This window comes from Monocercomonoides exilis, assembly GCF_001643675.1.
Source record: "Monocercomonoides exilis strain PA203 chromosome Unknown scaffold32-1190040, whole genome shotgun sequence".
In the NCBI taxonomy this organism is placed as follows: Eukaryota; Preaxostyla; order Oxymonadida; family Polymastigidae; genus Monocercomonoides; species Monocercomonoides exilis.
Window position 1 is genome coordinate 15,154 of NW_027150577.1, and position 16,841 is coordinate 31,994.

A 16,841-nucleotide genomic window follows, 5' to 3' on the forward strand; every position below is an offset into this window, starting at 1 on the left:
TCACCCATATTAAATATTTATCATTTAATATGTTGGGAAAATGATTATGGATGTTAATTTTAGGGTGTCGGTTGAGTTCACTCTTACCTTTAATACAAATAACTATCTTGTTTTTTCAATAAAAAATATAATCACAAATTGGTTTGTTGAATTTTATTAAAATGAATAAGAATTTTTTTCAGTGATTTTCAGAAACACTTTTGTTTATGTGCTAACAGTCAAACAATTAAATAACATCCAAAAAAGTGTGGAATATTGCTTCTAATATCATCATAAATTCAAGTATTGAATTAACAAATAAAAAATTATTATTTGATTTTAAATTGAAACAACAATAGAATTTATATTTAGTTAAAACAAAGAATTTTTTGAATCATAATCGTGCTTTCTTGATTGATTTTTTCTCCCGATTTTGAATCATTTTTTTGGTGAATTTCTTTGAAATGAAAAATACTATTAATAACATAATTCAACTTGGAAGAAAGCCAATGCCTCAAAAATAGACATGTGCTGAAATGCAGAGTGTATGTGGCACGTGCATGCAAATGCCATGAATCAGCCAATAGAAGAAAAGGCACGTAGAAGAAATCCTTTCTTCACAAACAAAAAATATAAAGGAAAAAATAAAAGAAAGAAAAGAAAAGAGAGCAAGATAAATTCAAGCAGATATCGCAATTGTGCGTGATGACGGGCATCTCACCATATTCGTCACACAAAATGCGGCTGCAATCCATCCATTCATTTGCTTCCAATGCTTCTTCAATGGATCTTCTATCTGTGAAATCTTGTGTGACCAATTCCACTAGCCTCTTCTTTTTCCGTTTCTCTTTTCTTTGTCATTCCATTTTCAAACATTGTTATGCTCATCCGTCAAAATCACGCTCACTTTAATTTCTGCCTTCTCAGTTGCTTCCTTCCCCACTGAACCTGCTGTATTTCCTGTAGCTTCCTGATTCTTCCTCCAGCCCAATCGCATCGGTCACTGTGAGCATGACTGTCCCGGCCGGGAACAGCCCAATTAGCACCCGCTTCACATCTGTCAGAGTGCACCTGTCCCTCGCCTCTTGCGAAAAGCACCCTTTCACCAGCCCTTCCAGCCTGCTCCCTTCCAGTCCTCCCGTCTTCGGCCGCTTTCCTTCTTTCAGCCACATCCCCGCCACCTCTGCTTCATACTCGCCAAACGGGATCTCCAGCGTCAGACTCTCCCACAGCATCATCCCAATCGAGAACACAACTGTCTTCTTTGTGGCTCCCAGATCTTTGTTCATCAGCAGCTCTGGCGCCTTCCACCGCAGACACTCTTTCCGGTTGTCATCCTCATCCTCAAAGGCCGACGAAGGTGGTGGTGATTTTGAGAATCTCTCGCTCTTCACAGAAACATCAGAGGAAGAGGTGACAATTGTCGAGGTGGAAGAAAAAGTGGATGAAGTGTCTGAGTCTGAGGAGCAGTCGGAGTGGAGTGCAATGCAGATCACCATGTGCTCAGAAAACAGCACGATGTGAGGGCTGAGGTTGGCAAGAGAAGGCAATTCCTGTTCTTCATCAAATGAGTGGAGGGCAAGGTTGGCCACCCAGAACAGGATCTGAGCAGCCGAGACCTCCGCTCCTGCAGAGTGCCTATCGCCATCTCTTTCTTCTCATTCCTTCCATGAAGCAACATGAACAGCGAATCCCTCAAGTCCACAATGAGCTTCTCATGTGGCGATGAACAGGCCATTGCATCCACCAGATTCGACATCGATGAGGTGGTTGGACACAGATCCTCTCCTCGAACAAATGTTGTGTCTGTGTCTGTAGTGTCTGTTGTTGAGGTGGATGAAATGGATGGCGATGGTGTTCTTTTCTCGTCTCTTCCTCATCTTCAACCTTCTCAAGCATCCATTGAGGGATCTTGTCTGAATCTCTCCCAAGATGTATTCTGTTGAGCCACTCTCACTCAACAAATGCTCTGATGACTCTGAATGTCCCAAGCTTTTCTCATACACTCTCTTCTTTATCCTCTCTTCATTCTTCTTCTCTGCCTCCCTCTCAGCTCTCCTCCACTGCTCCTCGGGTGACATCTCCATCGTCACCATCTCAAACGCTTTCGGATCCTTCTTCACTGTGTCTTCAACAATCACTTCCAGCTCTTCTGTTCTTCTCTTTTGCTTTCTCCATCGGACTATAAATATAATCAATGTTATTAAAAGAATTACTACTACTGCGATGCAAACAATAACTGGCCATGATGCATTTGGGCTTTGTGCTCCTTCTGTTATTTTCTCATCGCCAAAGCTCTTCTGCTCGCTCCTGTTCTTCAGGATGAAAGAATCAGTTGGTCGCCGAATGCTCTCGTCTCCAAACAGAATGCACACTGACACTTCAACCTCTTCCGATACTCCATTTATTTTTGTGGAAGGTATCCAGCTGTGAATCTCAGTTTCAGATTTGTAGTCGCTCTCATTCATATTTTGCTTTTCTATTTGAGACTCACTTCCAATTGAAAAAGCTATCTGAACTGTCAGATTGCATGGAAGAAGAAGCCTTCCGATGAATGTGAGCTCTGTTGTAATTTCTCCTTTTTCCATCTTCACCGACTCTAGCACAGGGATAAAAAATGATGATGCTCGCTCTGAAGCAATTCCACCAAGCACACAATTGCTATTTGCAATCCACATGGATGTGCTTGGCAACATGCCGTCTCCTCCTTTCAGGCTTGCGATTGACAGCATGCCACGATCAGCGCATGCTATATTCCTTCGTGCAGATGGATATCCTTTCACCTTTGCATTGTTGTCCCGAAACTCCCTTGATCTATCATCACATTCCCTCCAGACACAAATAATCCCCGATTGGCGATTCTGATATGGTGGTGCCTCTTATTATTGTCTCAGACTGTTGCAGGGCAACTAGTGATCCATTCCATTTGCATATCTCGCTTCTTGGCGTCTTTGACTCCACGGTGTCGTCCATTCCTTTCCCGCTAAAGCTGCAGTATTCAATTTCTGTTTCATGGCATCTATCAGAAGATAGCAACATGCCATTCTGCACAAGTGCCGAGCATCTGCTAAAAGTGATGTTTCGCATTCGCAGATTTGTTAAGCGCGTAAAACAGAAAAGTGTTTGCTTTCTTGCCTCGATTGATATATTTTTAAATGAGCCCATTGAAAGAGAGTATTCTTCACTGTTTCCACTCCTCTCACCAGCATTTATTCCCTGAAAGGCAAACAGCGCTCCACTGCCGCACACAACATCATGGCACTCGACTTTTTCCATGCCCAATAATTCGCATTCTTTTACAAGAATCGCATCACATGCACAGAAAAGCGATTCCATGATTAGGAAGTGCAGCGCAGCGTTGATTGTCCTTCACATGCTATCAGCGGACATTCTGACGATATCTGTCTCAGTGTTGTGTTTTCCAGTTGCAGACATCCCCTTGCCTCCACTTGCACCAAAATGGCATTTATCTTGGTGGAATCTCCCATCTCTGCATCGCTTCGAAACGAGCACCTTGTCATTTGTGTTGTGCCTCTGCTGCACTCCACAAAGCATCCATGACCACGCATGCTCTCTGCACAAACAACAAACGAAATCCCCCTGAAGAAAACTGCCTCCGAACACAGCACCACATACTGGCGTGTGCATTCCAGTTGTGTGCCAATGCGCAGAAGTGCAGTCTCTGATCCCCGCGATCGTATCGATACATTTGCCACGTCCACTTCCTTTCCAATCAACCCTTCTCCAACAACCACAATCTGGCTTTCAAAGTCATATGTGAGATGGCCAACAGCATACCCAACCGACAAGCATGGAAGCGCCTGAGTTCCACAGTTTTTGCTGTCTTCACTTGCTGATCCATCATCCGAGCTCGTGAAGATCGTGTCATTCTGATATATCACAATAAACTCAATCAGATTCACTGCCTCCACACACAACTCTGCTCTGTCTATTCCAAATATTGCATTCAGCCTGTTGTACTTCGATTCTCTCAGATCAAACTGGAACTGCGTCTCGTTGATCTGCTCTTTGATGTTGTTGCACTCCACAAACAAATCCCTCCCGATATGCGCAATGTTCGAGTCGAACTTGATATTAGCAAAAAGCATGTTCAGGCTTCCTGCATGCACAGCCTCAACATAGAAGCCGCCTCCACACCCATTCTGTGCCGAACAGCTGCACAGCCCAATCGTCGAACCCCTCACGTCCAAGCATCCGCCAGAGCTCAATCGAAACAGAATTGCCCCTCCTTTCTGCGAATTGCTGCTTGTGCACATTTCAAGCATACTCGAATTAATGCAAAGTTTGCTTCCACTGCCTCTTCCTCCAACAACCACAACGCTTCCGCTCTCTCCGTTGTTTGTGATATTCTTGAATGAGCACTTGTTTAATGAAATCCCTGCTCCAGCGTTTTTGCTGTTCATTTGCTCAGAGTCGTCATCTCTCATGCTAATTATGCATCCTTCTTCAACATTTATCAATTCTGCACTGACAGAATCCAACACACAATCCACATGAGACGCTATTTCCATCAAACTTCTTCCAAACGATGAGCGGCTCACTGTCATTCCTTCCAGCAGCACAGCCCCTCTCAGCACAACGACAAATGAAGCGCTATTTTCCAGCAAAGCTCTGCCGTTCATCCAAGCCTCGCAGCTCGTCAACCTCAAGTTCCCATCTTCGCTGACAATCACCCCGTTTTCCTCGTTTGAAAACCCCTCTGCCACAACAAACGAGATCTTTTCAAAACAAAGCACCCCTGCATTTCGCATGCACACGTCATGTTGTTCGTCATCGCCCTGCACGACGCAAAGCTCAGCTCTTGATTGCTCCTCTTCTTCCTCCCCAATCGACTTCACTTCATAATCCGAAAGCACCCCATTCTCCTTGTAGTTGCAGCCTCCATCGATCACAACTATTTTTGTGGGGGACTCTGACTCAAATTGCTTCACCCCGTGAGTCCAGCTCCTGCACGGATCCTCTGCTCCTCCACATCGCAACAAGTCATACCCGGCTCGAGCAATGTGCACTGTGCTTCCTTTGTACTGCACAAGAAACCTCAGAAGCGTTGTTTCATTATGCACTGCATCGCTTCCCATCAGCCCATTGTCATCTTCCTTGACAAAATCCAACGAAAACATGAAGCTCGACTTTGTCACTGTGGCATTCAGGTCTTTACACGCAACAAACATGTGCTCCCCGATTTGTGCGTGATTCGCTGCAAAATTGACACTTTTCAGCAGCAAACAATTAGACTGAACGGCTTCTTTCCCATCAACATACAAAGCGCCCCCTTTCCCATTCTCTTCAGTGCATGCACACCCTTCCAGTGTGCATCCCTCCATCTTTACCGAATCACCGCCACTCGTTTTGATTTGCATCAGCCCTCCTTCCTTGCTTGATCTCGTTTGAGCCGTGCTGAATGAGCTGTTTATCGCACACATTGTGCCACGAACAGAAAAGGGAGCAGAAGCATACTCGCCAGACGATGTGTACGAACTGCTTTCAATAACAAGCTCGCCCCCTGTGACTGATACAGCCACATATTGAACTGCAGCGCCACTCGCTTTGGATATGGAGCAGTTGATAATCGACAGCAAAGAGCTTGCAGACGACGAAGCAATCATCGAACGAACGGCAGATGATGCTGTTGGGGGAAATGAGAATTTGATTGTGCGGAACAACAGCGCCTTGGCATTCCAAAACACTGCACCAGATATCCCATCCTGGATGTCATGTGAAATGTGCAGTTTGCTGTATTCTTCTGCTGGCAACGAAGCAACAACAAATGAAGACATATCGTATCCGCGACTGACTGTTGCACCCTCCTGTATTGCCAGCTCCTTTGGATCTGCGTCTGCCTGCGTGTTGCAATAGCCTCTCCAAAATGACTGGCAGGGATGCATCAGCACCCCGCAGCCCAAAGTGTCATACCCTTCGCTGGACACAACAGCCTGCATGCAGTGCGCCTGAATAAGAAACAGCCTCAAATCCACTGGAGAGGGAAAGCGCGTTGCATCAATACCCTTCAGATCAGCAGCCTTCCCGTCGCTCCCACTTGCCAGCTCAAACCTGAACCTTTCTTGTGTCACCGATGCATTTAGTTCTACACATTCCACAAACATGTCCTTCCCTCAAAGGCATCATTCTCACTCAACTGAATATTTTTGAAGTAAAAATCTCCACCAAACCCGGCACACAGCTTGACGAACAGGCATCCTCCATAACCTTTCTCATTGTCGCATGCCCAATGGCTCATTGCCCCAGATTCTATCTTCAGCTCTGCTTCCTTGCTCATTTCGCAGCAAGCAAAACTCCCATTCACTGAACTTCGCCCACAACCCTCAAGCGCACACTCCTCGCCCATCATCAAGCTCGACCCTTCCTTCACAGTGACAAATCGTCCTTTCTCTGCTCTTGCATGGCTCACGTTCATCATGCTGAATTCCACCCGAGCATTGCCTCTGCTTTCAAACATATTCGGGCCATCTGTTGCAATGTGGGAAATTGTGACGTTTTGGCAAACCATTTCTCCACCAAGGCAAAGTCCAATCCCACATTCATTGCAAAAATCAACACTTTCAAACTGAACAGAACTCATCTCAACTGCACCTCCGGTTTCATATACCAGCCATCTTGTCACCTCTGATTGGTCTTCATCTCCTCCTTCGCCTCCTCTTCCAAATGCACAATCTGTCACTGCGCATCGTCCGCAGCTGATAGCAAAGACAGAATTCAACTCAAAAGAAGATACCGAAGATAATTGTGAAGAAGTTAATGCTGGCGAAAGTTCTGTTGCAAATCTGAAAGTCAAGCCTCGAAGCGAAAGGGATATGTTTTCATGAGACACACATAGCTGCCCGCTTTGTTTTATCTCCAGCTCTGGGTGAATTGCCTTTGCCCCTTCAATTGCGAGCGATGAGTCTCGATCAATAACTGATCCCAAAAATGTGCCCGACACAATCCTTATTGTGGTCTGATTTTCGTTCATTGCTTTGAACCCATGCAACACATCGCCACATGGTGTTTCTTCGTGCCCACACCCCTCTGAATTTATCACTGTTCCATCAACAAATACAATCTCCTCGCCTGCCGGAAAAAGCATAACTAATATCGAAGTGTTGATTACCACTCCAGAACTCTCATCATAAACCCAAAACCGCTCTTTTTCATCATCCTCTTCGACTGTTCCTTCCCACAACTCCTGATACAGCATCTTTCTCGCCTGCGGGCAAATCACATACACATCTTTCCCCACGCTTGCTTTGTTCTCTGCAAATGTGTTGTGCTTCATGCTGTACTTTACACTCACATCCACAAACCGAGCAAACAACCCTCCCCCAAACCCTGCTTCTTCATCCACCCCCATTCTTTCAAAAACGCACCCCTCAATAATCAGCTTCCCATTTCTCATCACCTCCACAGCTCCGCACCCTCCCCTTCCAGCATGCTCCCCACAACTCACATTGCCAAATGTGCTCCCTCGGATCTCGCACTTGCACCCTTCTCCTATTTCTCCACTGAATGCCCCTCCACTCCCTGCTGTTCTCGACACGTTCCAGATGCTCAGCCCTTTCATGTTAACGGATGCGCACCCGCAAAACCACACCAAGCAGCTGTCTCCAAGAGCAGACGAATTCATCCAAGAATCATTCATGCTGAGCAATCCACAGCTTTGCCCACACACAACTCCTCTTTCTCCTTCCACAGAAATACCCTCAAACTTCACCCCACTTAGCTCCACTTTTGAGTCCAGCCCTCTTCCATCCACAAGCCCATGTTGCACAGCACACAACTCCATCGCTGAAAAATCATCCATCACAAGCATCCCTCCTTCCACACTAACAAATGAATAATCAATCCTCCTTGAGTCTGCCTCAACCTTCGCCAAACACCTTCTGAGCTCCAGTTTGTCTTTGCTGCACCTCAGAAAGCTTTCACGTTGGTAGTTAAATGAAGGCGGCATCCCAAATGAGACATCTTCAAAAGTGATGTTCTTTTTGGTCTCTATCAACCAGTCGGATTCTCCTTCTCCTTCTCCATGGACCATTCTTTCGTGGCTGTTGCCTTGGGTGTTGATGGTCATTTCTTGAGCATCCAGAATTATGGAATCGCAAAACCCAAAGTCTGCAAGAAGCGTAACCACCACGTTTTCCGATCCTTTTCGCAGTGCTGCAGCATGCACAATTCCTCTGCACGGATAATCCTCAAACCCGCATAATACATAATCGCACCCTTTGTCTCCAACAAACACATTCCCTGCGCTTTCTCGAAAGAACACAACAAGCGGAATCGGATTCTCTCTTGCTCCATTTTCCATCCCCATCAAATCCCACAGCCTGGGCGACTCTTCAACTTTCTTCATAAAGTCAAAGTTGAACGAGCCTTCATTCACCACCATTGATAAATTCACACACGAAACAAACACATTGTTTCCTCCCTTGTCAGCCATGTTCGCTTTTTCCCCTTCTCCAAATTTCACCCCCGCAATTATCATATCACTTGCCTCTTCAATGCACTTCACCAGCATTCCTCCTCCAAATCCCTTCAATCCGCCACATTCGCCAGCCAGCGCTCGGCATCCTTCAGCCAGCATTCTATTCCCACTCTCTCCGACACGAAGTCTTGCTGTCTTCGACAACTCCACAAAGCATCCTCCTCCGCTTCCTCCACTCACAGTGCAGTTCTCCATGTTCACATCGTTCAGCTCAAGCACCATCCCTTCATCCAACATCCCAAACAGCACACATCCTTTTTCTCCGTTCCTTGACAAGCCTCTGAACGTGCAGTTCCTCACTCCCATCCACTTTCCCAGCTTATCTGCCAGCCTCACGCTGCCTGATCTGTCATCTGCCCCTTCCTCTGAAAATGTCGTGTTTCCTATTTCCAGAGTGCCAGATGATGCATAGACAACGCATCCATCTGTTGCTTCCGAACCCTTTGCATTCATCATTGTGCATTCATCCATGGTGCAGCTTCCTTCTCCTGTGATCCAAATCATGGCTCCACACGCACACACAGCATTCCTGATGGTCACATCATTCAACGTTGTCTGCCCTCCTGTGCAGGCGATCATGGAATATGCAGCTGTGAGTGACGAGCGTACACTCAGAGCGCACGAGCTCAATGTCAAGACTCCACTTTTCGTGCATATTAGATAAAACCTCGTGTTCAAGCTCGCTGGCCCAGTAATCTTCAGTCCCGTAAATGTTGTCGCACAGCTTGTCTCTATCATCCCATCCTGTTTCTTTGCAGCATTTTCGAACACGTCTATTTGAGAATATACTGATGTGCCGTTCAGCACAAATACTCCGCTGACAAGACTTGCCTCCGAGTATAGCGGCACAGTGTTTGATATTGATGCGTTGAGTCCGTTTTCCTCCACCCACCGAGCCATCACAAAGTCCATCGTTTCGCACCCGTGTCCAGCATATCCACATCTGTCGAAATCTTTTTTGTTATCTCCACCAACCATAACTGGCTCAGGGTCGTCACGCAGATACAGCACCAACGGGATTGCATATGTGCTGTTTCCTCCTTCATATCCCTCAAGCTCCTCTTCATTTGTGGTGTCAGCCACAAATCCGAGTGTGGCTTTTGTCACAGAAGCTGTGAAGTTGGGGGCTGTTAAAAACAGATTGTGTCCATGCCTGTCTGCTTGACATCCATCAAACTTCACTGCATTCAGCCCCATATTCACGTCACTGCTATTTGTCTCCAAATACATCCCTCCTCCATATCCCCCACTCCCTGCTGCAAAAACTGCTTTGCACTTGCTCACAATCGTCTCCATGCTTCTTCCAATCTGCAGCTTGCTTCCGCCTTCCAGCACCAGTCTCAGCATTCCCCCGTTTCCTCTTGGGCATGTCCCACTCATGTTTCCTCCATCTACAACCATTTCGCACCCCACTCCCAGCGTTCCGCGAAGGAAACACCCATCTCCTTGACCAGAAAGAGAGCAGTCTACGCTTGTCTCGCTCACATTGGTCTTCCTGGCTTTGTTCACAACAATCATCGGCTGCTTGCTTCCGCTGCTGCTTTCAAACGCACTCTTGCTGATTTTTGCCGTGGAGCCATCGCGAAGCACAATCAACCCTTCTTCTCCCCAGCTTGTCGTGTCAGCGAACGTTGCCTGCATCATCACCGTTTCAGACTCCGTTCCGCTGCACCTCACAAACGGCTCCACCAAAAAGCACAAATGCTCCACAACAACACTGCTCATCAGCATCTTCCCCTTTCTCACACACACAAAACAGAACGGGACAGACAGCACATCCGCATCGCCGCTCACCCGCGATGAAGAGAGCGTCAGCGCACCATTCCCTTCCCCTTCGACTGCAAACACACAAGTCTGCGACTGTTTCAGTTCAGGCTCCAAGGCAAATGCCACAAGTGATATCTGCACACTGCTCCCCACCTTCACCATCTCGTACAGCCCACTCTCGTTCCCAACCATCCTCACCTCCGACATCCCTTCTTTCCCGCTCAAGTCATATCCCTCTGCTCCATCAAGCACCAGGCACTCTCTCCATGTGTAGCTCTTGTTGTACAGCACCAGATGCATCCCTTCCTGCTGCCCAAATGCATAGTCCATCGTCTTGCACTGATACTTTGCAAATCCACATGCACTCACATCCACTCCCCCGTCTCCCACACTCACTCGCGCTTCTCGCAGCTGCAGGAAATACACCAGCGGGATTCCAATATTCGGTGTTCTTCCATCTTCTCCCTGCATCTCTTGCTCCGAGAAATACTCTGGATAGAACGGAAAATGTGCTTGAACAGTGCTTTTCTTGAGGTCCGGAGATTTGACAAACACATTTCGCCCCCAATCCGCATTGTTCTCCTCAAACAACGGGCGAGCCACACAGAAGTCTTCGCCTCCATCCTTCAGCACCAAACATATCCCTCCACCTCTGCTCTCTCCAGCAAAACCTCCTTCCCCACTCCGTTCTGCCCAGCATTGCTTCATCCCTGTGACTGAACTTTCTGATCCTATTCTCGCACAGCTTCCTCCAACCATCTCCACCCAAATCGCTCCGCCATCCCCCGCACTGCACCTGCACCCGGTCATCGTCACATTCCCAAACTCAAACATCTCTCCTGCCTCCAACGCCTTCTCTGCCACTCCCCCGTTTCCATTTCTTCTCGTTATCTGAGTTATATTCCCGCCTCGAACACAAACACTTCCTTCAGCACTCCACATCAGCAGACTGCACCCTTCCAGACGCACATTCTCCACTTGGCAGTCCTCGATAGCAATCTTTCCCCTCCCTGCCACAAAAAGCGGCTCGTGAAACGACAAATCCACAGAGTCCGCTTGTATCGTGCAATTCTTTACATGCGCCAAACCCTCATACCCATCCACTGCAAACAGAGACGAACCCCTCGAATTTCCTGTATCATGAATCACTGTCCACCCCTCCAACTCCAGCTTCCCGCTACCCACACTGAACAGCGAGCCGCTTTCCACATCCGACCGAATCGTTCCATGTTCCATTGTTGCATCTTTGCTTATGCAAATCTCCAGCCCGGAGATGCTCACAGCCTTCTCCACACTCACCTCGCTGCACACCACAACCCCTGTGTGTCTGTGGCTCACCCACTGTGTCACCGCAAACGCGATTGTCCTGCACTCTGCTCCATTCTTCCCGCATCCTGCATCATCGCTTCCCCCAGCTGAGTCGACTCTCAGAGGATCGTACACTGCAGGCACATCTGGGAGCCACCCTGCTTTGTCTCCGTTGCAATACACTCTCCCGGTCTGACTTGATGTCGAATATGAATATATTATCCACTCTTTGGTTGCATTAACTGTATTATTTGCTCTAAAATGGATATCATTCCCTTCATTTGTTGGGGATATGTTATTATCAAATAGGCAATATTTTATAAAGATCATTTTATTTGTATAAAACTCAAAACTGAGTGCTCCGGCAAAACCGTTTTCCACTTTTGAATCTTTGATCAAACTGTTGGTTATAGAATCATTGAATGTTCCATTGTATAAATGAAAAGAACCTCTTGATACAATTGCTTCATTTTTGTCGAACAAGCAGTCAATAAGTTCCAATTTTTTATGCTGTTCAATGTTAAATGCTCCACATGTGCGAGAAAAGCAATTTTTGAACTCGCATTGTTTCAAAAATGTGAAAGCATTGAAAACAGCCAAAGCTCCTCCAAAAGGTTGAACTGATGAACAATTGCATGAGCACCCATAAAACAAAGTGTTTAAAACAGTGCAATTCGCTCTTGTGAATGTGTAAACAGCACCTCCTCTTGGCATATTTTCTCCACAATAAGTTATTGAGCAATTTGTGAAAGTGCAACTTCTGAGTGTCAGAGAAGCACTCCCACCAACATTTAGTGCGCCTCCATTCCGTGTCGCTGATGTGCATGATTCAAATCTGCAACTGTCGAACTCTATTTGTCCACTCGAAAACGAAGGCAGTGAAGTGTTGAAGCATTGATCCTTTTGAATGTCATGCGATCTGAGAAACGAAGAGTTGAACACGACTAACTTTGCGAGCCTCGTTGCACTCTCATCAACACTCAACAGTGATTGGTCACAGTCAACCAGCAAGATGCTGGAGACAAGAGATTTCTGGAGATGGTTTGCTTCTGAGAAAGCAGTGGTGCTGCTGTGTGCAATGTTTGTTGACACATTCATAAACACCACGTTTTCCATCGACATGTGCAAAAGAGACAGCGAACCAAACACAGACAAGAAGGGTGGAGTCGACAAGCACGAAAACGAAGTGTCTGACAAAAAGGCTTTGCCACAGCCAATTTCGCCCTCTGCACTTTCTTTCCACTCAACAAGCGATGAAATCGAACGGTTTTGTGTTCGGAACAGCAAACTCAAATTGCAGATCTCTATCCTTCCGCCTTCTGCTTCACAAAATCTGGAAATCGCCTTTGCCCCAAATGACATAGAAACCTGCTTCAGAAAAAGAGACGAACAAGATGTCACTATCTGACACTGTCTTCCTGTGGGAAAGAAGGTGACTTTTGAGGCACAAAAAGTGCTGTTGTGCATTTCAATGAATGTGTCGATGGTCGAAGACACCGGCTTTGTGAAGTTCTTTTCCGCAATTTCGTTTTCGTGTTTCAAATTTGCATCTTCATCAACTGCAATGGACGGAGCACTTCTTCCTACTGAAATCGGTCCATTATCCATCTCGTCAAGGCCAAAGGAAACAACCCTCTTGCTGGCACTTTTTGAAAGATATTCAATTCTTGTGTTGGCGGCTAATTGAAAGGATATGGAAATGAATGCAGATATCAGCAAGCACTTGTCGAGCATGGAAACTTAAAACAGAAATTAAAGTTTTTTTCAAAATTGGGTTTTTGATAACCCATTCTTTTTGAATCTTTATGTATTATGACAAATTCATTTTCTGTTCCATAGCTCATTAAGAATGTGAATTATCTTTTTTTTCTAATTCAGTGCAATTAATCATTTTTTTTTTAAACTGACTTATGATTGATCTTACATTTGTATGATTATCATTTTAATGGAAATGCAAATAAAATCCATTTGTTTATTTAATGTGGTTGTTTTCTTTCATTTTAGGGAAATAAATTAATTTTTTAATATGAAAAAGAAATAAAGATTTTGGCAATCTAATATTTCAAGTGATTGTTGAATTTTGTAACGATAAACGAACATTATTCTGGGGGAATTTTTATAATTTTCATCAAACATTCAAAAAAGGATCATCAAATTTAAATTAATGATAGTTGATACATTCCTTGTTGAGAAAATAACGCATTCTCTGAAAGCATGTGAAGCATTTTTCATTGTAATCTTCTTCCCCATCTTCTTCTTCACACTCAACAAAGTCATCATTGTCTTTTTCTTCTTCGTCTTCTTCGTCCCCAGCTAGATGAATTGGACATATTTTGTTCATTGTATATCCTGTTCATGGTAAAATGGGGAAATTTTATCAATGAAGATAATCAACAAATACAAACGTCCTTGTTTTTCCCATTTTCAAAATAAAAAAAGGTTAACAATGAATGTAAAAAAGGCTTTTCTTTTTGATAATTGAACCAAAAGTGAATATTCAACGAGAATGAATATGTTTGCACAACATAAGAAATGAAAGTCTTTAGATAATTTTTTATGGAAAGCACAATAAGTTGTGTTCAGATGATAAAGATTTCATATTTATATGGGGGAAAATACGGACTTTCAAGCTTTTTTTGCGCAAGGCATTGAAAAATTGCTTCACTCATAACTTTATTTTTGCTTTTTCAGATTTCAAATTTAATAAGATTTTCACATCCGTAAGCAGGCATCGTTGAAATCAAATCAAAAAGTTTTCCGACATTTCACGAATGTCAAAAAATGGATCCATTTTTATTATGTTTTTTGACATAAAATAGTTTTTGAAAAGTACATAATTATTCAATGAAAACGCCTGAAGCAAAGTATTTTACCCTATCGTTGTCTGATTTGATGTTTAATTCAATTCGTAAAACTTCAATTTGATATTATCGTTCATTTTGGTTTTGTGATATTTTGAAATATTAAGTTATTTTTGGGAAGATTGAATTAATTCAAACAAAACAATGATGAACATTCTTCAGAAAAACTGATGAATAGCAAAACATTGTTGATAAAAAACTTGACAATATTATATCAATAATATTTGTTTTTGATAAGAAAAAAGTATTCTTCTTAATTGTTTTTATGTAAGTCTGATAACAACTGATTCACATAAATTGCTTAAAAGTGTCATCTCCTTTTCCAGCTTCGTAATTATCTTCATCAAATGAATTTGAAATTTTTTGACTTAACGTGGTTCAAAAAACGAAGTTTTAAAAAGTGAAATTTCACAAACGCTTTCAACTATTTCCTTTGAAAGAAAACAACATTAATAAGTTTTATAAATCATAGGAATTCCGAATATATTTAAAAAACTGATAAAGCTCACATTACTATATCATTCACTTTCATCATTTTGAAATTTAAAAACAAAAATTACGAAATGAAATGCTAGAAGCGATTACAAACAATAATATTCATAAATCATTTTATTAACAGATAAAACAGAATTGCCTATTTTTATCAAAATTCGTCTACTCCTTCAAAAGGATCTGTTTCATCCTCTTCTGTGTCTTCATCAAGTTTTTGATTTCCTACACTGTGCAGTCCAATGCATCGAGCTTCCTCAATGTCTCTTTTTTTCATTTCTTTCTCTTTTAAATGCAAATTTTCTTCTGCATCACTGCCATCATCACCAAGTCCAGAAGCCAGCTCAGCCACCCGATCAATCTTTGCCAATCCAAACTTCTCCCCCATTTTCTGATATGCAATCTCGCATTTTTTGAAAAACTCAGCCGTCTCATTGTCTAAAATGAAATCTGCATCATCCAAATACCGATTGGCGCTCAGCTCTTCAGAAGACGTCACCCCATTTTCTTCATTGTCATCATAGAACACAATAGAATCACTGTCTTCATCGTCGCTAACTTCATTAACACTAAGTTCGTCTCCTTCCTTGTCTTTCACTGTTTCTTTTCTTCCTCCTTCAATTCTGCTTCCTTTCTCTTTTTTGGCTAAAGCTTCTTCTATGTGAAGATGAAAAGATAACTCTTCTTTTTTCTCTTCTTCTTCGTTCCTGCTAACTCTATACAATTTTCCAGAATTCTGCGTCTGGCCTTTCTTCTTTACTTGCTCTGAAAATTCCCACTCATCACTTATGCTATCATTTTCATCATCTTCTTCCTTCTCCGCAAATGCATAAAGAGCACGAGGAACAGGAAGCGCATTGGGATTTTGATGAGAAAGACCTGGCTTGATCAGTAATTTACCTCCAATAACGTGCACAATTGGAGATTTGCCAATACCGTTTTGAGGACTATTTGCCAAATTTGTCCCTCCATCACTGACTGATCTATGATGTTGAATGGACTTGTCTGCATCAGATGATGAAATCGGAGCGGTTGTTGCAAGAGAGGATGATGGTGACTGTATTGGAGTCGGTGATGGAGAAAGAGAAATTGAAGAGGTTTCATGAGAACTGGAAGATGTTAAAGATGAAGGAAGAAGTGAAGAAGGTGAATGAGAATGTGATGTTGTTGATTGAGAAACTGTTGAGCGAGGAATTCGTGAAGGGCGTAAAGATGAAGATGTTGAAGTGTTAGCAAATGAAGATATTGAAGTGGATGTTGAAGATGCATGAAGACTTGAAGATAGTTTTGTTTTTTTTAACTTTGATATTGGATTTGCAGTTGTTTGCTTTGATAACTGAATTGCGATTTGGAAAATATCAGACTTTGGAATCTCTTTTGGAATTGTTTTGCTTATGACACGATATTCAACTCGTTGTTTTCGCATTTGAGATAAATTTTTCTGAGTATCAAATTGAGCTGCGCTAATGACTTCAGTGCAAACAGGTATCTGCATCCTTTGTTTAGTAGTACTTATTGTAATGTGGGAAGCTATTCGTCCAACTCTTGACGCATAAAGTCGAACTTCCAAAGAAATAATTGCTGATACTTTCGGTTCAACAATTTGAATGCTCTGGTGTGCACAAGGAATAACTTCTATAAGTTCACTTTCAAATTTTCCAGGCCGCATTGCAATTAATAATATTGTCGAATATATTTGTCCTCTTTTGACAACTCCAAAGTCCAAACGATCAGGATAAACAACAACTCCTCCATTGATAACACGTGGAAGCAATCGCTCCAAAAGTCGGATATCATTTTGCTGCATTAAAATAGAAAATAAACTCTTCCTTTATAACTATCGCACTTTGTTAATTATTGGAATTATTTAACAATAAAAAATGAAATTGTGCCATAAATGGAATATTTTGATCAAAAATTTTCATCAATTTGTTTTGGTT

The 16,841-nt window shown here is 43.3% G+C and overlaps 3 protein-coding genes across 3 annotated transcripts; all 3 read right to left on the reverse strand.

Moving 5' to 3' along the window:
• Positions 1 to 902: 902 nt before the first annotated feature.
• MONOS_17801 (uncharacterized protein) lies at positions 903 to 3,255 on the reverse strand (the record flags this gene model as incomplete). The annotated part of the gene is made up of 3 exons (XM_067870757.1): positions 903 to 1,636; positions 1,727 to 2,793; positions 2,876 to 3,255. 3 exons carry the CDS (start codon positions 3,253 to 3,255, stop codon positions 903 to 905), a joined length of 2,181 nt encoding a protein of 726 aa, XP_067724525.1.
• Positions 3,256 to 3,317: 62 nt separating this feature from the next.
• On the reverse strand, positions 3,318 to 13,285 carry MONOS_16619 (uncharacterized protein; the record flags this gene model as incomplete). The annotated part of the gene is made up of 2 exons (XM_067869513.1): positions 3,318 to 6,057; positions 6,171 to 13,285. 2 exons carry the CDS (start codon positions 13,283 to 13,285, stop codon positions 3,318 to 3,320), a joined length of 9,855 nt encoding a protein of 3,284 aa, XP_067724526.1.
• A 1,533-nt stretch (positions 13,286 to 14,818) lies between these two features.
• On the reverse strand, positions 14,819 to 16,789 carry MONOS_15496 (uncharacterized protein). Its single transcript, XM_067868377.1, has one exon. It carries the CDS (start codon positions 16,706 to 16,708, stop codon positions 15,056 to 15,058), a length of 1,653 nt encoding a protein of 550 aa, XP_067724527.1. The 5' UTR covers positions 16,709 to 16,789; the 3' UTR covers positions 14,819 to 15,055.
• Positions 16,790 to 16,841: the final 52 nt, after the last annotated feature.

What these genes read in the sequence shown, in the direction of transcription:
- MONOS_15496 (XM_067868377.1), bottom strand. Translation starts at nt 16,708, where the DNA reads ATGCAGCAAAATGATATCCGACTTTTGGAGCGATTGCTTCCACGTGTT.